The 23,700-nt window shown below is 35.0% G+C and overlaps 3 protein-coding genes and 1 non-coding gene across 10 annotated transcripts; 3 read left to right on the top strand and 1 right to left on the bottom strand.

Moving 5' to 3' along the window:
• The first annotated feature begins 2,358 nt into the window (after nucleotides 1-2,358).
• On the top strand, nucleotides 2,359-5,408 carry LOC136233091 (uncharacterized). Of its 4 annotated transcripts, none has more exons than XM_066022647.1 (11): nucleotides 2,359-2,686; nucleotides 2,784-2,833; nucleotides 2,954-3,110; nucleotides 3,325-3,412; nucleotides 3,528-3,596; nucleotides 3,698-3,717; nucleotides 3,815-3,867; nucleotides 3,959-4,006; nucleotides 4,097-4,175; nucleotides 4,700-4,836; nucleotides 5,053-5,408. In XM_066022647.1, exons 1-5 carry the CDS (start codon nucleotides 2,461-2,463, stop codon nucleotides 3,577-3,579), a joined length of 573 nt encoding a protein of 190 aa, XP_065878719.1. In that variant the 5' UTR covers nucleotides 2,359-2,460; the 3' UTR covers nucleotides 3,580-3,596; nucleotides 3,698-3,717; nucleotides 3,815-3,867; nucleotides 3,959-4,006; nucleotides 4,097-4,175; nucleotides 4,700-4,836; nucleotides 5,053-5,408. The 4 variants fall into 4 exon arrangements, with proteins under 4 accessions (XP_065878719.1, XP_065878718.1, XP_065878717.1 ...); XM_066022646.1 differs by having other exon boundaries at nucleotides 3,325-3,438; XM_066022645.1 differs by having other exon boundaries at nucleotides 3,325-3,438; nucleotides 3,698-3,867.
• Nucleotides 5,409-7,777: 2,369 nt separating this feature from the next.
• Nucleotides 7,778-14,159, top strand: LOC136232793 (signal recognition particle 19 kDa protein). 4 transcript variants are annotated; one of them, XM_066022211.1, is made up of 5 exons: nucleotides 7,780-7,980; nucleotides 9,303-9,498; nucleotides 9,578-9,677; nucleotides 11,616-11,798; nucleotides 13,703-14,159. In XM_066022211.1, the coding sequence occupies exons 2-4, from the start codon at nucleotides 9,319-9,321 to the stop codon at nucleotides 11,750-11,752; spliced, it is 417 nt and encodes a 138-aa protein (XP_065878283.1). In that variant the 5' UTR covers nucleotides 7,780-7,980; nucleotides 9,303-9,318; the 3' UTR covers nucleotides 11,753-11,798; nucleotides 13,703-14,159. The 4 variants fall into 4 exon arrangements, with proteins under 4 accessions (XP_065878284.1, XP_065878283.1, XP_065878282.1 ...); XM_066022210.1 differs by having other exon boundaries at nucleotides 13,698-14,159; XM_066022212.1 differs by lacking the exon at nucleotides 13,703-14,159 and having other exon boundaries at nucleotides 7,778-7,980; nucleotides 9,284-9,498; nucleotides 11,616-12,118.
• A 4,077-nt stretch (nucleotides 14,160-18,236) lies between these two features.
• Nucleotides 18,237-18,309, bottom strand: TRNAA-AGC (transfer RNA alanine (anticodon AGC)). The gene has a single exon. It is a non-coding gene; the product is annotated as a tRNA-Ala (tRNA).
• LOC136234204 (uncharacterized) lies at nucleotides 18,296-23,066 on the top strand. The gene is made up of 10 exons (XM_066023993.1): nucleotides 18,296-18,669; nucleotides 18,764-18,825; nucleotides 20,359-20,502; nucleotides 20,632-20,742; nucleotides 20,874-21,078; nucleotides 21,232-21,290; nucleotides 21,883-21,941; nucleotides 22,025-22,247; nucleotides 22,430-22,538; nucleotides 22,655-23,066. Exons 1-10 carry the CDS (start codon nucleotides 18,444-18,446, stop codon nucleotides 22,915-22,917), a joined length of 1,461 nt encoding a protein of 486 aa, XP_065880065.1. The 5' UTR covers nucleotides 18,296-18,443; the 3' UTR covers nucleotides 22,918-23,066.
• Nucleotides 23,067-23,700: the final 634 nt, after the last annotated feature.

Below are 23,700 nucleotides of genomic sequence, written 5' to 3'. Positions count from 1 at the left end.
TACTACACATGTTATTGATTTTTATTGATTTTAATTATTTAGCCATATTAATATAAGTTTATTTCAATTGTAATTATTTGTCTTTTTTTTTGGTAGAAACAGGAAAGGAAAACAAAAAAACAAAAACAACTATCCTGGGATCAGCCTAGGAAAGCTAACCCTAATCCTATCCTCGAAAAGGAGAGAAGAGAGAAAGATAGGGGGATCAGAAAGGGTAGTAACACCTAACAACCCCTCATGGCCAGCCGCAGCCAAGCGATCAGCAACACGGTTCTGGTCTCTGAAAATGTGACTGAACTTTAAGAAATCAAAAGAAGAGCAAAGCCTTTTAATAGCTTTAATAAGGTTGCGGCTATTCAGACAAGGAGCATGATTATCAGAAATCATTTCGATGGCCTCCCTGTTATCAGACTCCACAGATAACCTCTTCACACCCAGGCTTTTAGCAAGCTTGATACCGGAGAGAATACCCCAAAGCTCTGCAGAAAAGGAAGAGCCCAACCCCAGATTCTGGGTGAACCCAGAAAGCCAGGCGCCCCCCGCATCCCTAAGAACACCTCCGGCAGCAATCTTACCATTGATAAGGCAGGAGCCATCCGTATTCAATTTCACAACTCCATCTCTCGGCTTGCTCCATCCCACTAAACGAACCTCTTTTTTCTGGATAGACTTGGCAAGGGAATCCCCTTTGAAGCTCTCAATTATAATAGAGAGTTTTTTCAAGAAGAACTCATCTAAGTTAGGAATAAAAACGGTTTTATTACCACCTTTGTAATTATTTGTCTTTAAGTATAAGCATATGTATTCACACCTTTGTTTACATCAATAAATATCCAATTTTCATGAAATATTGTGTCAATTTCGCATATTTATTTTCTTATACTTAATCGTTTACAAATATTAATTATCTAGTAAAGTTTATAACAACGTGAGTCGCCAATCAATACATTTAGATTTCATGTTTTGGAGCGCAAACTCTATAAACTTAACACACATTAATTGAGAAGTAACTTCTCTGACATGTCTGTACTCTAACCATACGTGAGAAAGTTGAAATTAGCAATATTCGTAAAATATCACTAACAGTACCTTATGACATTTACCTAATCCAAGGTTAACTTACCTAATGACAATCCGTAATTTAACTAATTAATTTAACTTATCAATAGCTAATAACTACTTTAAATAATAAGGTTGTATGAAAATTAAATAATAAGGGACTGATTTGAAAAAATATAAATCTAACAAAAATAAAAAGAAAAGAAATAGAAGTCCTTGTCTAAAATATTAAATAAGAAGGGACTCTCATTTTGAAAAATATGTCTATAAGAAGGGACTGATTTGAAAAATATGTCTAACAAAAAAAAAAAAGGATTGCAAATGGATTAATTGAATTTCTTAGGGATAAGGTACCAAAATAGGTCTAAGGTTTTTTGGGGACGTACCAATTTAGGCTCAACGTTCAAAATAGCATCAATATAGGTTTAACGTTTACAACATAATATCAATTTAAGTTTAACGTTTACAATATAGCATCAATTTAGACATCACGTACAAAATAGCACAAATATAGACTTAGCGTTTATAAAATAATACGAATTTAAGCTTAACGTTTATAAAATATATATAATTTAAACTAAACGTCATAATTAAATTAATCATATTATATTCTTTCCTCTATTAACTTTATATGTTATCTTTTTATTTAATTCTATTTTTTATTTATTATAATACAATTAATTAGTATTTTTGTCCATTAAAATCTTATATTTGTTTTTTCATCAATCATTGTATAACTCCTAAATTTTAGGGTAAAGTTCAAATAAAACTCCTGTGGTTTCACTAATTTTCAGATAAAGGACTGTGATTTACTTTTTATCAAAACGAGGACTTAGGTTTTCAACTTTAGCAAAATAAGGACTTTTTCGATTGATACTATTAAAATCACCTTTAACAACTTCAAAAATGACATATTTTAAGAACTACTAATATTCTAAGCAACTTTAATTCTTCAACTTTTTTATTTCGAAATTATTTAGACGATGTTTGGTAAAGAGAGAGAAAGTTAATGTTTAGAGAGAGAGTTCCAAAAAAATTTGATTTTCTAAAATCGAAAATGTAGTTCCATAAAAAAATATGACATTAAACAACTTTAATTCTTGAAAATTTTCATTTTGAGATCGTTAAAAATAGTTTTAATAGCATTATTGAAAGTGTGAAACCTCAATCATTGTTTTGACAAAAAGAATATATACAAACTAAAAGAATGGAACACAATATTATTTTAATGGAAATCTTAATTAGAGTTTATTTAGAGTTTATCCCGTAGTCAGTATACAATGCATATTTAGAGTTTATCATGTAATCAGTATACGGCATTCTCGCAGATTGTCGTCGGAGTTTCTTTTCAGCCGACTGGGAGAAATAGTGAGAGTGCAAGGAAGAGCGAGAAACCTTGAAATGATGCTCAGAAGAGTTGCGCTGAAACAAGCATCTACTTGCTGTAATTTCCTTACTAAAAAGCAAACAACATCTCCTTCTTATTCTTTGCTTAGCAGTTTTCGTTCCACTTATTCTTCCCAATCGGACCTTGCCGGTAGTAATTTCGTCGAACAAGTGGATATTCAAAATGCCCAACCCACCTCCGGCATTTCCATTGACCGTTCCGGCCTATATAATCCCCCTGGTCGCACTTCAATCTCTTTCTCTCTATGTACTTGTTTTTGAGTTTATCAACTTACTATTGAAGAGCTTACTGTTTATTTATTAATGATCATTTGCAGAGCATTCTCATGAACCCGCTTCCAAGTCGAAGCTTATCAAGCTTATCAAGGTTCTAAAATTGTTATTTATGCTTGTATTTTAGTTTCTCTGGGTGGATATATGACTTTTACATTGTCCCGCGCAAGTTCTTCAGCTGTTTGTTGAAATGACAATGGGAACATTGACGCAGGCATACGCATATGGCGAGTCATGGTATTGGGAAGACAGATACTCTAATCAATCAGGGTCTTTTGATTGGTATCAGAAATACCCTTCTTTGGCACCTCTCATCAATCTCTACATCCCTCGCCACCATCAAATCCTTGTCACTGGATGCGGAAATTCAGGTACGTTTCTTGTGATCTCCATCACAGAAGCCTAAGACCTCCTTTCTTGCCTCAGAGGCTCAGATCCTTTTATGAAACTGTCAATTACTTTGTAATCATGTTGTATTGTTAATTCGAGTTGAATCAGATTCTTTGTTGTTTTATATGCATAAAGTTGTTCTCTTATTTTTGTTTTTCTTTGTTAAGTTAACTTATGAAATAAATGTAAATGCAGCATTTAGCGAAGGTATGGTGAATGATGGATATGATGATGTGGTAAATATCGATATATCCTCTGTGGTTATTGAAGCTATGCAGAAGAAGTATGCTAATACTCCCCAACTGAAATGTATTATAAATTAACTGTTTTTTCAGTTTTGGGAGTTTTCTCTCTTTTTTTTGGTTGCTTGTATATTCATTTCAGCAATGAATTTGCAGACAATCAAATGGATGTCCGAGATATGAGTGCTTTTCAAAAAGGTTCATTTGATGCTGTTATTGATAAAGGTACCCTTTTGGTTCGGTTTTCCTCATCACTGATCGAGTTAAATATGTCAAAAAGAAGCTATTGAAGTGATTGCTCATGCTTGTTTGATTTTGGGTTTCAGGAACTCTAGACTCTCTCTTGGTAAGTGCTGCTTATGTTTTCTTCTTCCTGACTCTACCAATATTGGATTACTTAAAGTATCAGCTTTTACTTGCTTGGATATGCATTGTTCTATTAGTGTGGATTTAATTCCGAGCAAAATGCTGTCAAGATGCTCAAAGAGGTTTGGAGGTAAACTAATAAACTATAAACAACTATGGAAGTTGTTTCACAATTTTGTTTTTATTTTTCTTCTTGATCTGTTCATCATATATTGAAGCAGGTGATAACAAACTATAGGGTTCTCAAGGATCAAGGAGTGTATATCTTAGTAAGTACAATTACTTTTCAACAGTTACAACATGGATGGGATATATTGTTTGTCTCTTGCATGCCTTTACCAGCCATGCTAATGTTGCAGGTCACATATGGAGCTCCCATTTATCGCCTTAGGTTGTTGAGAGACTCATGCCTATGGAGGACGAAACTTCATGTTATAGGTACAATATGTTTCTTTTATCACTTGTTAGTTGCTTGTCCCATTAATAGACATCTTGTGTTGCCCTCTTTAAGGTAAAATCTGGTTGGCAATTTCAATAGTCCTGACGATAATTTTTGTTTCCCTCATATTGACATTTCTTCTCTCTCTCCTCTTAACTCATTTGTGTTTATGTATGTGTCTGTATTGGTGGGTGGGTGTGTTTGTTCACATTTGATACTAGTGAGAAAGGAAAATAAATAAACATGGTACATTTTAGAAGAGTGTGGGAGGAAGTGGGTAAAATGTCGCGGTTCTGATATGGCTTTCTATATGCAGTATCATTGAGTGCCTGGGTTCAACGGGAACCTCTTAATCATGACACACGAAATAGACACCCTTGAGAAATGAACAAATGGGATAGAGATGTGTGTGTGTCAGTGAAATTTTTAGGCTTAGACGATTCCTGCTTAATTTCTAAAATTTCAATCCTTTTCCTACTGAACTGTAATATGAAATTTTCTGAATGTTGATGGTAATATGCAGAAAAGCGAGTGGGAGTATCTGAACATCCAAAGTGGGAATTGACAAATCCTGTTCCACTTGATGACGATGATGGTGCCTCAGTGGAAGCAGCATTGGGAAAGAACCCTGATGTCCATTATATTTATATTTGTATTAAGGTAGGTGAATCGACTTTCAATCCTCTTCTCTCTTCTCATCTTTGTTGTCGGTAGTGAGTTTGTCGCTGGAACTGCAACACTTAGTTGCTTGACCAATCCGAGAGTGAGTTAGCTGTCAATAGTTTATTGTATTGATGGCCTTGCTCATTGAGGGATCAATATATAGAAATTTAACTATGATCAGGCTATAAAGATATTCTTTGTTTTTTCCCATAGGAGGCGTCACTGAAGCCACACCAAGAGGATGAAGTGTCAGCTAGTGAGAAACAGTAGCATGTTCCAACTTTTTTCAATAAGGGTGGCCTGATGCACCAAACACCAAGCTTATTGTTTTGTTAGATCTGGATCTTTTGCTAACCGAGGAGTCAGTTTGATGTTCTGAATCTGAGAACATCAGATCACAAAATCCACCTTCAGCAGTTTCTTTTTATTATTATGTGAATGTGAATGCTTGAACATCTTAAGTTGCAAAGCTGTCCTTGTGTTATTCGCGTATTTCCGTAGCATTGGATTTGGATGTGTGGTTGTAACAATGTTGATTGAATGATTATGGAAACGTATTTACTTGTGCATTCCTGTCTGCTTAAAGCTTATGTTTCCATGTAAGTGGCTTAAAAGTTCAAAACTGTTTTGTGAAATACAAGCCAGGGAAAAATTCAGGGAGATATTTGTGTTTGTCGCAACATCAGATTATTTTGGATTCCCTGGATGGAAATTAGTATATTATATTTTTGATGTGATGGAGATGAAGATGAAGATGTTTCAAAATGTGGTGACTTTCGAGGTCCAGAGGTTGATTTGCAGATAATAGTGGCAATGGGGCACTGGAGAAGGTAGAATAATTATATGAAGGAAGTATGTATGTTTTGTAAAATGCTTCTCTAATCTTAATACATGAAAACAAATTGATGCAAGGAGATTTGGCCATGATGATGTTTTTAGCAGAAGAGACCTTAGGTCTATTTTTTCTTTCAACTTCATATGGAAAGTAAGAAATATACTTATAAATGCTACTGCTAGTTGTGCTAAATGTTTGCTCCCATCATTTATTCTTCAGCTTGATAGCACTCTTAGTCAGTTTATGATTTATATTTTATACCATTTAAAAGAAACAAAGCTTATATTAGATTTTATTGTTTTGTAGAGAACAAAATATAATCTCACCTCCTTCTTATCCAAGATTTTGATACTTTCATCCTTTATAAATACAATTGTTAGTGTTCCTTTTAAGAGAATAGAATTTATAATGACTCGGTTCGGAGTGGATGGTGTCGGGCTGGGATATGAGATATGAGTAAGGAGCTGCCACTGTGATGGAAGTGAGAAGGAATGATCTAAATTTCACATCGGGAATGTAAAGAGTGATTGTGCTTATTTGGTAGATTTCTAATGTATGTTGACACGTTTTAAAACCGTGAATTCAAGTCCAATATGTTGGATTTGAACTAAAGCAAATAATATCTACGTAGTGTTAGATAGAGGCGGACGCAGCCTGGCGCCCGGGGGCTCGAGCCCCCCGGCGCCGGAGCTGCGTGCCCCCCCGGAGATGAACATGCCCTATCTCCTTCTTCTCTGTGGAGAAGGAGATAGGTTAATTAAGTCCAGCCCAGCACATAGCCATTGCCACCGCATCATCGTTATTTTTTTTTTCCCAATTAGTCTCTAAGAAGGTATCGAATATATTTTTGTGATTTATGCTCTCTCTACCTCCAAAATAGAGATTCCTCAATCTGTTTTCCCTTTTATAATTGCTCATCCGTTTAAAAATTGGTAACGGATCACCTAGTCTCAATCCGGTTACGAGTGCGAATTCACGCTGACCGAATTTCACTTCAACATCATTGATTTGGAACCACATTTCTCCGGATTTACCCTCTTTCGGATTGATCTCCATTGTAAGAACCCCATGGCATAGAGGAGAGGACAACGATTACACTTCGAAGTCCACCAAATGACCAAAACATGTTTTCCTGAACATGGCCAACTGCACTGTGGATAATCTTTGTTTCACTTTCTTCATCACCTCAGCATCAGAACGAACTGTGATAGTAGCTCTCGTATCATAGGCGTAGGGGTACCTAAACGTGTCTTTGATACTCTTCTTAAGTGTCTTTGATGTCCTCTTCTTCTTTTTGGAATTAGACTTAGAATGATCACCCTTCCAAATCATAAAGTATATAAAATTAGTCAAGTAAATACTCACTTCGCGCATACGAAATTCGCGAACTGACAAGCGCATTCGCGACTTCGCATATGCGGAACAATAGCATATGCATCGACTGCTTCGTGGACATGAGTTTACTTCGCAGATTTTGCTCTTCGCGAAGTAAACTCATATTCGCGAACTGGTCGATTCTGTAAAATTTGGTCCCCCCAACTGATTTTAACTATTTCTAAGTATCATTATAACAAAATGAAGCTATGAACCAACGAAAAAACACAATAAATTTGCAAACCTACTTCTAAATCTCCAGAAGTAAAATCACCTTAGTATAAGAATAGAAACGTTAAAACCTAAACAGAAATCACACAATAACATACCTTCTTGCTGGTTCTTGCCATTGGAATCGGTTGGAAGTCGCTTGAAGAAGAAATGTAAAGATTGGAGGAGTTGAAGATGTTCGTCGTTCGATATTTTTGGTGTTCGTCGTTCAAGTTTCGCGAATTGTTTAGGGATGAAATGCAAAAGTTCTAATATATATATGAAGGGTATTTCCGGAAAGCTTTAAGGGCATAGTCTATATATGTAAGTTGATTGATAATGGGTCTTAAAATGTAAATAGGCCTCCCATTTGACCCAGTTTTGTAATTTACCCCTTTTTAATTTGCCCAGACTCAGACTCAAAACGACGTGGTTTTGGGCTGGGCAAATTAAAAAATCTCTTTTAGCGTTTTTAAATTTGCCCCAGACTAAATCTACGTCGTTTTGTATCTGGGCAAATTGAAAAATAAAAAGGGATTGAAATCAGGAGATCGATCCCAATCCCTTCTCCTTCCCAGCTCTCTTCTATTTTGAGAGAGTGTATGCCCACCTCCTCCCCCCATTTCTTTTAATTTTACTTCTCCCCCTCCTCTCCTCCTTCAATTTCCGGCCGGCCACCATCTCTTCCTTCAATTTCCGCCGCTGGCCACAACCACAACAAGGTAAGTTCTCTTGTTTTTTTAGGGTTTTTAATTTGTGAAATTAATTTAGGGATATGAATTAAACTTGTTCATTTAGGTGAAATTAATTAAAGGTTTTGATTGGAGATCTAATTTAGGGGTTTTAAACTTATTAATTTAGCTAATTTGGGGATTTAATTTAGGGTTTTGATTTGGGGATTTATCGATAGCTAATCTGTTGTAAAAAATAGGTATATTTTCCACCCTTATAGTATATGTAACAAGTACTTTTTTAGCATTTATTTATCAATACAATTAACATTTTGTATTGTTTGATTTTACTTTTTTCATATATGCAAGATTTTTTTTTTTTGAATGTTGGGCTTAAATTAGCCCCCCTTATTCGGAAATCCTGCCTCCGCCACTGGTAATCACCTCACTAATCATCTTCCTAATATCCGGTTGAACCTGTTGAAAACACAGTAAATTCCTTGTTTCTGAACAACATAAACAGAAGCACACAAAGCATTACATCTAAGACTAGCAGAATGAATGTTAATCTTACCATCTGGGTTTGCTTTTTAGTTTCCCTGACAGTCATGGTGGCCGGTGGCTACAGGTTTTTATTTTAGTCCATTAAATAATACGTTCAGTTTTTGTCAAAATAAACATTGAAATGAGTCATTCTTGTAGCCAATTCAAATGGTTGGAAAACAAATTGGTTGAGTTGAAGTTGAATTTGGACTGAATATATAGTGGCAATTGAATTTAAAGTTGAATTTGATTCCTTAAAAAAAACTGAATATGTAGTGGCAGTGGAATTTGGACGAATCCAAATAATAGAGTAACTTTAGGTTTAAAATGTTCCAAATAATGTGCTGATCAGGGATTAATTAAGTTTATTAAGTTAAGAAATAAAGCCTTGTTGTGTTGATATCGAAATGGATATCATTCATTTTATATAATTAGGGAATTGGCACTAGCTACTTAATAAGGCCTGATAACTAAGTTATTATTAGCCATTCAATTAATTGTATGTATATTAAGTTTTTTCTCTTTTTGACAAGCTGTACAAAGCCATTTAGTCATATTTATGCAAGACTTTCCGTTTTTTCTTTTTGATGTTGGGTTTTGGTTTTTGCAGAATAAGCAGATTCTTTTTGAAAAGTCCATAAAGCAACCATATATAAAACTAAGTCTATAAAATAGTAATACATTTAATGTATCTGTTTTTTAATGGAGATTTTGAAGCTTTCCACATAAGGAAAAACTTCCCTGTTTGCTTTACCTCTTTCACTTTCTCATATCACTAAGAATAATTATTGCAACCGTTGAATGAACATAGATGAGTCCACTTCCTGCAGAAATTCAACTAGTGAGATGGCAGACGGAAGTGTCCCCAATATAAAGAAATGGGTAGTGTTGTATCCTGTTTATATAAATTCTAAGAAGACCATAGCAGAGGGCAGGCGGATCTGTGTGACCAAAGCTTGTGAGAATCCAACTTGTCTTGAGATTAATGATTGCTGCACTCATCTTAAACTGCCTAAAGCCGTTGAGGTTTAAATCCACAATATCTTTGCTTGCACTTATGGGTGTAATGGCCGTTGATACCTTATCATTTTGTTTCATATTGTAGATTGACAAAGCATATCCCCGTGATTTCATGCAAGTTGGGAGGGTGAGGGTATTGCTGAAGAGGGAAGATGGAACTTTGTACAATCCAGCAATCGCTACGAGTGAGTATAATTTCTCTTTTTATTGTTTCCATCATTCTACATGTTTCCAATTCGAAGCTGCAGCCTCTAATTCAGAGTTTTGTAGTCAACTCACTATGTGATGATGTGAATGTAGTTGTATCTGTAATCTGGTTGTTATTGGTTGGTTTAAGTTGTTAAGATAACTGGGATGGGTGTCGCGTACGCAGGACTTGTCATGTGGATTTGGTACATTACTATAATCCATATGAAGCACCAACTTGGGTGCGGCAAACGGCATTTTAAAAAAATATGAGACGGGTGCGGTGGGACACGGAAAATTTTTATATAATTAATTATATATATTACATATAAAAATATATAAATAACATTACAAAACATGATAAATCACAATTATAATTAACCGAATTATTTCTACATAAGCATAACCTACATAATAATCCAATTGTTACATAACCCACTATGCAGAACCTACATAACCCAATCATTTCTACATAACCTATTTGAACAGCAAGGAAGAATCATAACCCAATTTTTTCTATAACATAACCTATTGAATAGCAAAGAAGAATCACACCAGAGAATAATTGGGAAGAAAATAGGAGAGAAGGAATCCCACCAGGAGGAAGAGACTGCGCACAGAGGAAGAGAAAAGAAGAATCGCACCAGGAGGAAGAGAAGAATCCCACCAGGAGGAAGGAATCGCAGAGAGTTAGAAGAGGAATCGTCCCGCCGTGTCCATGCCGTGTCCGATTTAAAAAAAACTCATGTGACACTGTTTTTTGCCGTGTCGGGTGCGAATCCGGCTGTGTCCCCATGTCCGGTGAGTTCGACACCGACACTCCGACCCATGGGAAGAGTCCATGCTTCATAGCTATAATCAGGGTTTTGTTTAACAAATTAATAGTGATGGGAGTGTAACATTTTTGGTTTATTGTTTCAGTTTGTGATTCATTAATTTTATTGTGCCTTCTGTGGTTTAGCATGTACATACATTCGCTAGAATACACATTTCTAATAATTTTATACATTCTGTTCCTTTCTTTTATTAGGTAAACTAAGTTCCTTTTTGTGAGATAGAAGTCTGCTGTTGGTTTATTGGCATACTTTTCTGGGGTTGACACCTGCATTATGAAGCTTTGTTCTTTTATCTATTCTCTTCTTGAATCTTTGTTTGGGAAAAAGATGATAGTTTTTGAGTGTGTGGGTGCTGTTTGTTAATTGTTACCAGCAAGTGCAACTTAATCAAAAGAAATAGGCAAATAATACTTTACTTGTTTCCCTTCTATTTGATTTCTGCTAAAAGAAATTTCACCGCTCTGTGCTCACATTGGGGCATGGATTATTATTGGACTATACAAGATTTACACTATATCTTTATTCTAGGATTTTCACCAAACTTCATTCTAGGATTACCAGCTTTTATATGCTAGAGACTTGCAACAATTGTAGGCACATCAAGTTGATCTCTCACCTAAACAATCATCATTTTGATGATGGAGAGATGTGACTGGAGTAAGATGCGTTCCAATTGGATTGGAACAGATTATTGGATGCTGCTAGTACTTATGAAGTTTGGCAAGCAAGGAATAAGTTGGCGTTTCAGCAGTGTACTTTTGATGTAAATACTGTTGTTCATAAAGTTGCTTCTAGTGTCTAGATGGGATTGATTTAATAGTAGTTTTAGTTGGATTGTTGTGGACCCTGTTGTGGTGGTTTTTTATCAATAAAATTCCTTTATTTTATTCTGATAAAAGAAATCATCATTCAATTTTGTGGTTCACTCCGAATGAGTTGAAAGAAAGATTGAAAGCGATATACTTGATGCAGAGTTGTGTTTTCATATTTAACTGATAATAAAGGATGTTAAAGAGAGGAAGAAATGTGAGATTAGTTGATTTATTATACGAGATTGTATGGGTACTTATGTATATATGGTATGGTATGATTATACTGCAGGAAAACAGCTGATGCTCCATGTTGCAGAGTTAGTGCCTAGGCATCCTGGGAGGACTAAGAAGCAGGAGCCTGCACCATCATCATCCTCAACTGCAGGAACATCCAAGTCTGGCAAGGGTGGGAAAAAGAAGAAATAGAATCTGCATCAGATCATCTTACTAGGCTTCCTTATCGAACTTAACGGTTAGAATTCCGGTGATGTTGTTGCCATGTCTCAAATTTCACATTGTTTTGATCACTTTTGAGAAGCTTCTACTGGTACTTTATGGAAGAATGAAAATATCTATTAACTGAGAATGAACAAATCAAGTGATAAGTTATCCTAGTACTACTAGGCTAGTAAAATAGTATCAGAAGGAAAACTTGATATGAGGTTTTATGTTATGACTGCAAGGCTGACAATGAACAATAAGGAATTCCAGTGCAGCTTCCAGTTAGTTGCCTTTGAAGCATGAACCATAAATCACAAAAAATTGCATTATAAAGTTTAAATTTTTAAAACATTATTCTTTTAATGGTCAATTATCGATAATTATAAATTATGCCATTCATTGCTCTTTATTTTATTTTAATTTAAATGATTTTGTAATGTGGAACTGTTTCATTATCGATTTAATGTAAACCTTATCTTGCCTACACTGTCAGTTTTTTTTGTTTACGATTTATATGATTAATCCAGAATTGTTTTGAAATTTTAGAGTCATTGTCAATTTGCATCGATTTAAAAAAATGCATTCCATGTTCTGCTATATTATTGATACCAGGTAAAGTCCAGAATCACAGAGAAAGGAAGAAGTTAACAGAAGAATAAGAACTTTTCTGTATGCAATTGCAATGTGGTTTTTACCTTGTCAGTGACTGACCAAGTGAATTTAGTCGGTTCCTGTTAGATCTAAGAAGTGTGAATCTTCCCAAAGCAAATACAAAATATATCAGTTGCACGTAGAGACTGATGCTAACAAACTTCACCAAATAAGGAAACGTGTAACTACAACTTCATTTATTCTTCACATATTAATCCATCCATCTTAAACCTCAAGGTTCACACGGGGAAATCTCTTTTGAATATTAAAAGCGAATTTCCAGGTGCCTTCCTCATCCTCATGGCCTATGTCAGACTATTGCGTGACTTTGTTGGCTGCATGATTCCTTTTTTTACTATCTTCCTATCTAGCACGGCAACAAGAATAGGGGGTGAAACTTCACTATCAAGGAGATTGGTTGAGACAATCACTTAAGCAGAAAATAAGGCCTAAAGTAGAGTGTTGCCAACTTCTGGTTGGGTCGATGAGCAATAGTATAAACATCCAATCACCAACTTTAAATTGTCTATTTGTCGCATGTTGCTTCATTTTATGTTGAGCTCACTCAAACTGAAACTCCATAACCTGCAAAGTTACGTCCCTATCTTTTATGAGTTGGTTAACTGACTCTATTGTTGAATCACCAGGAAAATAAGGAAAGTACAGTGTGAGTGATATTCTATAGAGTCTTTATAAGGAGTCATCTGGATTGATTTGTGAAATTTCTTTTATTGTATCACAATTTTGCCAATGGAAACCACTTCATTTAGTTTGGGGTTTCCATCAGTCATGCACTTTAGGTAGGTCTTTACACACCTATTAACCAGTTTCGTTTGTCCATCTATCTGTGGGCGCAAAAAGATTCGATCTTTGTTTGAAATAGTTGTAATAGACATTCCATGAAGCTTATACACATTATCCAAGAACACTTGAGCCACCGTTAAAGCTGTAAAAGGATGGCTCAAACTAATAAAATAAGCATACTCTCGCAGTTTATCCACCACCATTAAAATAACCTCATTTCCATTAGCTTTAGGCAACCCTTCAATGAAATCCATGCTTAAGTCAGACCAAATGCCTTTAGGCGTGGAGAGTGGTTGAAACGGGTCTAGGTTCCTAACATTTTCATACTTGCGAACCTAACATACCATGCACTCCTTTATGTAATTCCTCACATTCTTTTCCATTCCATTCTGGTAGAACAATTGTTGTAGCCTAAACACCTGACTGTCCCCCCAATAGCTGAATTATGTGTCATCTAAAGTAATTTAGCTTTCAGTGCAGGATCATTCCTTACTACCAGTCTTCCATTCCTTCAAAGTAAAGAATCTCGCCATATGTATGTTCCCTTGTAAGGTGTGCTTACTTGTAAGTCCTTGATAATAACCTGTAGCGGGGATCCTTGGTCCAACTAAGCCCAACCCCTGGAAGCAGACTTCCCACTAGTGTAGAAATAGTTATGGCTGCAAATTCCATTGCTGGCAGTTTAAAAAGTGCATCAGCTCCAGTGTTCTCCTTTCCTTGATCGACTGATCGTGGTGTTCGTGAATCCAAAGCTAACATCAGTTCAATGCCTCGCCGAGATAGCCAACTGTGGCTCTAAGTTTGTCGTTTGAATTCTCAATTCTGTTTCTTTTATTGTGAATATTGCAATTCAATTACTACACATGTTATTGATTTGTATTTATTTTAATTATTGCAATTATTTAACCATATTAATATAAGTTTATTTCAATTGTAATTATTTGTCCGCAAGCATATATATTCAGAGGGTAAATTAGATACGTGGTGTACAACCTTTATTCCAAATCACACTTTGGTGTACAACCAAAATTTTGTCACACTAAACTGTACGAACTTCAGGTGACCTCCCATTAAAGTGTACAGCCGGTTTTTGTGACCGGTCAACGCTGGTCAACTATGCCACGTCAGAATTTTCATTGTAGAATTTAAAAAAAGTGGGACCCACTTTTATGGAATGACTAATATAATCTTATTCTTTATAAATTTACTAAAATACCCCCATCTTCTTCCTTCAACCCCTCTCTCCCATTTCTCTCTCACTCCTCTCTCTACCATTTCTCTCTCAATCTCTTTAACCCATAATAAAAAAGATAATTCTTAATAAACAAAATCGTAATGCTGAAACGCCATAATAAAAATAAATAAATTTTTATGTATTGAAATGTATATTTCTGGAAAGGTTAAATATTTTTAAAATGTAAAGGAAATAAAAGAGCAGTATGAAGCTCATAAATGGTTAATATGGTCGGCTAAGTGATAGAAAGTGATAGTCAGAAAGAAGAATGTATTCCCAATTCTATCATCACAATCCTCTAAATTGTTGCTCCAATTAGTGTTTTTCCTCCAGTTCGCTAATCCACCATGGCTTAAACTGATTCAAATCTTCTCTTCTTCGTATCAAATCAAATGTAGTCTTCTACAAACAAGAAGAAACTCTTACCTTTTTCCTTTGTTTGTTTCTCTTCTCCAAATTGATGGCTGGTCAAGAAAGGACTATAGACGAGTGGGCTTAAAAAATGGGTTTTTTATTTGAGTTCTTGAGTGCTCACATTTCATAAAAATTATTTCTTTTTTCTTTCTTTTTGGCTGGGTGAGACTCAGTACTTCTGGTGATGAAGATTGAAGAGATATTCAATTTTTATGTTTGTCTATCAATCAATTGTTTGTTTGAGAAAAGTTTTAAAGAGGAAAGTAATCAATCTAATTTAATTCCTGAGCTGTAGTGATCTGTCTCATTTAAACAGTTTTTCTTTCTTTCTTTTTTGAAAAGGTAAGTCGTAAAATCTTCCATTTAATTCTGTTTCCATTAGCATATATGGGAGAGGGTTGAAGAGGTTGGGAGAGAGAAAATGTAGAGAGAGAAATGGGAGAGAGGGGAAGATGGGGGTATTTTAGTAAATTTATAAAGAATAAGGTTATATTAGTCATTCCATAAAGAGTGGGTTCTACTTTTTTCAATTCTACAATGAAAAATGCTGACGTGACATAGTTGACCAGCGTTGACCGGTCATAAAAACCGGCTGTACACTTTAGTGAAAGGTTACCTGAAGTTCGGACGGTTTAGTGTGACAAAATTTTAGTTGTACACCAAAGTGTGATTTGAGGTAAAGATTGTACACCACGTATGTAATTTACCCTATATTCAGACCTTTGTCTACATCAATAAATATTCAATTTTCATCAAATATTGTGTTAATTTCGTACATTTGTTTTCTTATACTTAATTGTCTTGTATTTATCCGCAATAGCTTACAAATATTAATTATCTAGTAAAGTTTATAACGACACCGTCAATCGATACATTTAGATTTCATGTTTTGGAGCGCGAACTCTATAAACTTAACACACATTAATTGAGAAGTAACTTCTCTAACACGTGCATACTCTAACCATATGTAAGAATGTTGAAATTAGCAATATTTAAAAAATATCGCTAACAGTACTTTATGACATTTACCTAATCCAAGATTAACTTACCTAATTACAATCAGTAATTTAACTAATTAATTTAACTATATCAATAGCTAATAACGAATTTAAATAATAATGTTGTCTAACAAAAATAAAATAAAGGCTTAATACTCATTTGCCTTTTGAACTTGTTCAAAAAACTTGATTGGTCCTCTAAACTTTTAAAGTGTTTTGATAGCTCCTTGAACTTGCATAAAATGTTCAATTAGCCCCATGAACTTGCGTAAAATGTAATCAATTGACCACTCGGTCGCAAAAAAAGTAAGTTAAATGCGAAAGATGTATTCCACGTATCTTAGAATGTAATAAAAAATGAAGTTATTACTTGCTCAACTATATAACTTGTCTTCTCTAATATTAGAACTGCACACCCCGATTTTGGTCGTTTACCTTTTTTAAGACCTGTACAATATATCTTCCGCATTTAACTTACTTTTTTTTGTGACTGAGCGATCAATTGATTACATTTTATAGAAGTTCAAGGGACTAACTGAATATTTTATGCAAGTTCAGGGGGCTATCGGGACACTTTGAAAGTTCAAACTTTTTAGACAAGTTCAGGGGGCACTAAAATAAAAGAAATAGAAGTCCTTTCGTATGTTACGAGGTTGTCTAAAAAAATTAAATAAGAAGGGACTGATTTTGAAAAATATGTGTAATAACATTCTAAGATACGTGGAATACATCTTCTGCATTTGACTTACTTTTTTGTGACCGAGTGATCAATTGATTACATTTTATGCAAGTTCAATGGGCTAACTGAATATTTTATGCAAGTTCAGAGGGTTATCGGGACACTTTGAAAGTTCAGGAGGCTAATCAAATTTTTTAGACAAGTTCAGAGGATAAATTATGTATTAAAAAATTATGTATTAAGTCTAAAATAAAAGAAGGGTAATTAATTTATTAGTCCATATATTTTGATAAAACACATTGTTTAGTCCCTGTATTTTCAAAAACACATGATAAAGTCCCTAACATTTTTCTCGATGAACTGTTTAGTCCCTAACATTTTTCTCGGTGAACTGTTTAGACCCTACCGTTAGACTCTCATGAAGATTTTGTTAGTCAATTTGGATTTGCGTTCTTCTTTTCCTTTATTTTCATTTTCTTTAAACTCTAATGCATCTGAAATCAACTTTAAGTGTTCTTCTTCTTGATTTTCTTCTTAATCGTTCAAATTCGTAAGTATTGGGTCTGTTTTTTTTCTTGTTCTCCATACAAATAACTTCTTCTTCTAAATTGGATTTTCTCTTCTAAAGTTTGAAGGTAAACAGTAAAGGGTAATTTAGTCATTTCCGAAGTCATAAATAGTAAAAAATCTAACAAACAGACGGAAAGACTAAACAGTTCACTGAGAAAAAGGTTAGAGACCTTACCATGTGTTTTTGAAAATACAAGGACTAAACAGTATGTTTTGTCAAAATATAGGAACTAATAAATTAATTAGTAATAAAAGAAATAGAAGTCCTTTTATAGGGTTAAGGTGCAAATATACCCCTAACGTTTTGGGCCAGGAGCAATTTTACCCCTAACGTCTAAAATGGTGCAATTTTACCCCTAACGTTGGAAGCCAAGAGCAATTTTACCCCTAACGTTAATAAATTGGGTCAATTTGAGAAATAATTCATCAAACTGTCTTCTCGGTCATGAATCTTGTCATCTACACTTCATACATGTGTCATTTTATCAGTAACAAATCATAAACATACGTTGGGACGTGAAAAAAATAAAAAAAATATATTGTCTTTTTTGTACAAATTAGACACAATAAATTCAAAAAATTCACCAAATTTATAAATATTAATCTCAAATTCTATTATTAAATTATAAAAAACATGAAATCTTTTTTTAGGGCGAATTGTTATGCAATTGGTGCTGAATAAGGAACAAAAATATCTGTGTTTTATAATAGTGTCTGAAATTGATCCAATTTATTAACGTTAGGGGTAAACTTGCTCTTGACTTTCAACGTTAGGGGCAAAATTGCACCATTTTAAACGTTAGGGGTAAAATTACTCCTGACCCAAAACGTTAGGGTATTTTTGCACCTTAACCTCCTTTTATATGTTACGAGGTTGTCTAAGAAAATTTAGTAAGAAGGGACTGATTTTGAAAAATATGTCTATAAGAAAGGGATTAATTTGAAAAATATGTCTAACAAAAAATTAAAAGCGTATAAGAAGGGATTGATTTTGAAAAAAATGTCTAACAAAAAAAAGAAAAGCGCCTTTTAGTATGCAAATGGACAGGTGTTATCCAGCTCTACATTAATTGATTTTTTATTTTACATGTAAAATTATTAAAAAATCTTTCAAATTGATGGAGATGCAGGGTATCGATCCCTGTACCTCTCGCATGCTAAGCGAGCGCTCTACCATCTGAGCTACATCCCCAAGCTGATAAATAATGCATATTCAGAGTTTATCATCTAATTGTTGTACGGCATTCTCGCAGCTTGTCGTCGGAGTTTCTTTTCAGCCGATTGGGAGAAATAGTGAGAGTGCAAGGAACAGCGAGAAACCTTGAAATGATGCTCAGAAGAGTTGCGCTGAAACAAGCATCTACTTGCTGTAATTTCCTAACTAAAAAGCAACCAACATCTCCTTCTTATTCTTTGCTTAGCAGTTTTCGTTCCTCTTTTTCTTCCCAATCGGACCTTGCCGGTAGTAATTTCGTCGAACAAGTGGATATTCAAAATGCCCAACCCACCACCGGCATTTCCATTGACCGTTCCGGCCTGCACAATCCCCCTGGTCGCACTTCTATCTCTTTCTCTCTATGTACTTGTTTTTGAGTTTATCAACTTATTGAAGAGCTTGTTGTTTATTTATTAATGATCATTTGCAGAGCATTCTCATGAACCCGCTTCCGAGTCGGAGCTTATCAAGCATCTCAACGGGATTATCAAGGTTCTAAATTTGTTATTTGTGCTTATATTTTAATTTCTCTGGGTGGACATATGATTTTTATATTGTCTCGCGCAAGTTCTTCAGCTGTTTGTTGAAATGCCTATATGTTTCCTTTTGACCATTTGCAAATTCTTACTTTAAAAGAAGGGTATGAAAATAGGGTCATTGATCATTCTCCAGATAAACAATATAAAGAAAACACGACATGTACTTATGGATAATTCTTCAATCTCTAGGAAATGTCTGAGAAAATAAGTTTAGGAAATACTCATGCTTGTTAGAATTGAAACACTGTTGAATGATTCTGAGTTTTTCTTTCTGATTTCTGATCAATTTAGTAGTCTTATTTATGAAATGAAGTTTACTCAAGTTACATGAAATGCAAATTCCAAACTGAACGTTTGATAAAGTAAGCGCATCTAAGCAAAGGTTATCTGAACTGAATTGCAAATCTCAGTAGTAAATGAACTGAAAATGGAAATGTAGAATGTTCTACTCTTCACCTTGGAATTCAATACTGTGGTAGTCTTCTTGTTTTCAGAAAAGAAAATGGTCCAAATGTGGAATACTCCTCAAAATTGGAATTCTACACTGAAATAAATATTATTAAAAGAGATTTTCGTCTTGCTCTTCGATATATTTTTGAGATTAATTATTAATTTCGGTTTCTGTAACAGTTGTTGTTTTAACTACTTCACCCAGTGAAGGATCCAATTATGTCTCTTCTCAGGGTTGTCGGCATGTTACAATGTTGATCAGTGTATCAGATAATTGGTGATATGCATATTGCAAATTACTCGGTTTTTGGTCATTCGGAAACAGTGCACCTTTTTATAAGTAAATGTAGCAACTTAGAAAATTCAGAATATGTCTTTCGACTCATTTATGAAGCTGGGAAAGCTTTTAGTACAACAACAACAACAACAACAAAGCCTTAGTCCCGAAATGATTCGGGGTCGGCTAACATGAACCATCATATAAAACCGTGAAATCAAGTCGTGCTAGCGACACAAATTCGCTCCCTCCACTCCGTCCTATCCACTACCATATTTTCCTCAATTCCCAGTAAACTCATATCACTCTCGATCACCCTCCTCCAAGTTTGGTGAATTCTATACTGATGGATATTTTATTACTGTAGTTAGAAACATTACATGATAATAAGCCATAGAAAGAATTATAGTTAGATAACTCTGATATAGAATGTGTTGGAAGAGGGGAACAATTTGGATCAAACTTCAGCTACACCTAGAGAATTAAAGGTTTATTCTAGGAGGAATAAGGGCAAGGGCAAAGAGGGGAACTGATTCTATTTTCTGTTATCCAGCTGTCAATTGCTTATTGTTAGGGGTAAAAGTTAGCTATAGCCTAGTGCTAACTGGACACTAGGAGAGAGGCTTTTCCTTTGTAATTGGATTATTATTGTTAGAAGGGTAACTAATATTTTGTATGTTTTTTTTTGCTATTCTTGGCTTTCCACACAAAGATTTGTTTGTTGTTAGTTGAGTTTGATCTTGTGATGATGGTTTCCAGTTCCGGGGTGGCCCCATTACAGTAGCAGAGTATATGGAAGAAGTTCTGACGAATCCTAAAGCTGGATTTTACATTAACCGAGATGTGTTTGGGGCTGAAGGAGATTTCATAACATCTCCCGAAGTAAGCCAGATGTTTGGGGAGGTAATTTTGTTTATATTTTAATTTCATGTGGAATTTGGGGAGCCATTGCTCAAAAAAGAAGAAGAAGAAGCTCACTGTTTACTTTATTCTCCTTGTTGCTTAACGTTTACGTGTTTAATGTAATCTTAGATGGTTGGTGTTTGGGCCATGTGTTTATGGGAGCAATTGGGACAACCAAAACAAGTGAGCCTAGTTGAGCTTGGTCCAGGGCGGGGAACTCTTATGGCTGATCTTCTGCGTGTATGATGTCACAACTCTAATTATGAGAATTTCTCAGGTTTCTTATGTTATGCAGAAGAAATATTAGGTTTCAACACTTGTCCTTTATCTTTTAATGTTATGCTTTACTAAGTGTAAAATTTTGCATGCAGAGTGCATCGAAGTTTAAGAGCTTCACAGAATCTTTGCATATACACATGGTAGAATGCAGTCCTGTCCTACAGAAGCTTCAACATCAGAACTTAAAATGTACTGAAGCACATGGTTCCTCTGAAAGTGTTGATAAGAAGACAATCAGTACATTATCAGGAACGCCTATATCATGGTATACTTCACTGGAGCAGGTTCCATCAGGATGTATGAAGTTATCCTTTAAAATTGTTTCAATGAAACCTTGCATTTGAATTGTGTTTTGAGTCGTGAACTCTAAATTTTGATTTCAAATTTTAAATGTCATTGGGATACTGATTTCTGTGACTCATCTGATTTTTTTGTTTGCTGATGTTTCAGTGCCAACAATTATTATTGCCCATGAATTTTATGATGCCCTACCTGTTCACCAGTTTCAGGTTTGTCTACTCGAGTTGTATTATACGTGTCTAGCTTAATAACCACCATCTGACTTGAATAAATTGTAAAGAGTTATATGATATCTATCATTCGTATAATTTTATTATCATCTGCAGTTCCTGCTTTTTCTCCATGTAGTTCTGTGATTACATTGCATGCTGCTATCTTATGAAGAATCTAAAATGATATAGTGCCTCTCAGATCTCCTTATTCATGCCTTGCCTGCGTGTTCATATTTTGCTTGTGCAATTACTAGTAGTCTCGAAATTATTGATTCAGAGGATAAGGAAAACACTGTTATATTATTATGACAACATGATAGCATTCAACCCAAAGCCATTTGAGACTTGATTAATGTGTGCCATATTAGCTTTAAGATCACTACAGGAAAATCATAACCCTCATTTCTCAATTAATTTGTTTCCCATTGATAAACTACCAATGGATAAAAAGAATTCTCGTCTTTCCATGTAATTTGGTCTGGTTATGCATTTCTGTTCAGAGATATTTATTATTGACCCTTGATATAATATGTTTCTTCTTTGCGGTTAAATTTTTGTTTGCATTATTGTAATTTGACTATTGCTGTAGAGGGCTTCACGTGGTTGGTGTGAGAAAATGGTTGATATTGCAGAAGATTCTAAGCAAGGGTTTGTTTGTCTGATCTACAAAATTCAGTCCTTTTCCAAGTTATGTAAAATTGTAAATTGTTACATATTTGTCTGTTTGTCAGGTTTCGTTTTGTTCTATCTCCTCGGCCAACACCAGCACTCCTTTATCTAATGAAACGGTGCAAGTGGGCTGGGGCTGAAGAAATAGAAAAGCTTAATCAAATTGAGGTTTCCCCAAAAGCAATGGATTTGACACATTCAATTGCCAAGAGAATAAGTTCTGATGGAGGAGGGGCCCTTATAATTGATTATGGTCTAAATGGAGTTGTCTCGGACAGCTTGCAGGTCTGATGTCTTTCTTTTCTTTTATATCTACCGACTGTTATTATGAGCGCTGAAGGTTTTGAAAACTCGTTGCAGTCAGAATAGCTGTAATTTTGAGGGTGCATGTTCATAAAGTTAGGTAGTTAAGTTGTGTTGAACTTATTTGACACAATTACACTTCCCCTGTGGTAACATTTATCCAGGCTATTAGGAAACACAAGTTTGTTGATATATTGGACAATCCAGGCTCTGCTGATCTCAGTGTTTACGTTGATTTTCCTTCCATCAGACGCTCTGCTGAGGAAGCTTCAGGTAAGTGTATTTTCGTTTTCGAAAAGAAGAAAAGGCAGAGATAGAATAGAAATGGTGTTAAACAACTTAATTAGAGAAAACGTGATGAAACTAATTGGATTTTGAAATGTTTTCAGATGATGTTAGTGTGCATGGTCCAATTACTCAATCCCAGTTTCTAGGTTCTCTTGGCATAAATTTCCGAGTGGAAGCATTATTGCAGAACTGCACAGATGAACAGGCAGAGTCTTTAAGAACGGGATACTGGCGTCTGGTGGGCGATGGTGAAGCTCCGTTTTGGGAGGAAGCTGATGAAGAGGCGCCGATTGGAATGGGAACCCGCTATATGGCAATGGCTATTGTGAACAAGAAGCAAGGAGTTCCAGTCCCATTTCAGTGAGCTTCATTCTACAATAGGTTTTGTTTCACATTTGCATATTTATAATATTTTGTTCTACTTCCATCCAATAAGATTTGACTCTTTGTATATGTGAGACAATCCTCTCGTTTCTAGATATGTTATACAAGGAGACAATCCTCTCATTTCAAGATCTGTTTTAAAGTGAATTAGACTTTTTGTGACATGTTAAATATACCATATTGCTTAATTAGGTCCTTTGAGCTACCTTTTAAAAGAGAACAAATGACACCAATTGATTGATAGGATGTATTACTCTACGAGTATGGTAGAAGTAGAACGACCCATTTCACTTGCATTGGTGAACAAGTTCTTAGATTTATATACATTTTAGTTTAGTGAACTGTTATTTACCGCCCTTAAATTACTTATCACCGCCCCCTTTTGACATTTTTGCTCTTCTCATAATTTCAACCCAAAATTCCCAAACCTTTCAAATCCTCTCAATTTTTTTTATTTTCAAAAACCCGACCTAAAACATAATGGCACCAAAAGCCGGGAAGGGAAAAGGCTTCATGGGCATTCCGGTAAGTTTTTATTTTTAAAATTTGTTCGAAAACACGAGTTTCGTCTTCGAAATCGTAGACGGAACTCGGCAATTTTTGCCTGAATGGGTGCCGATCCCGTTGGCGGACCCGAAATAGTAAAAAAAAATTGAAAACATACAATTGAATATTGGAAATAAAAAATCTAGTTAATTGGTTTGTTTGTTAATTTACAAGCTGACATTGCTGACGGTGTTTCTGGACATCGGCATATATCCAC

This window comes from Euphorbia lathyris, chromosome 6 (assembly GCF_963576675.1).
Source record: "Euphorbia lathyris chromosome 6, ddEupLath1.1, whole genome shotgun sequence".
Classification (NCBI taxonomy): Eukaryota; Viridiplantae; Streptophyta; class Magnoliopsida; order Malpighiales; family Euphorbiaceae; genus Euphorbia; species Euphorbia lathyris.
This window is presented reverse-complemented; position numbering and strand designations above follow the sequence as displayed.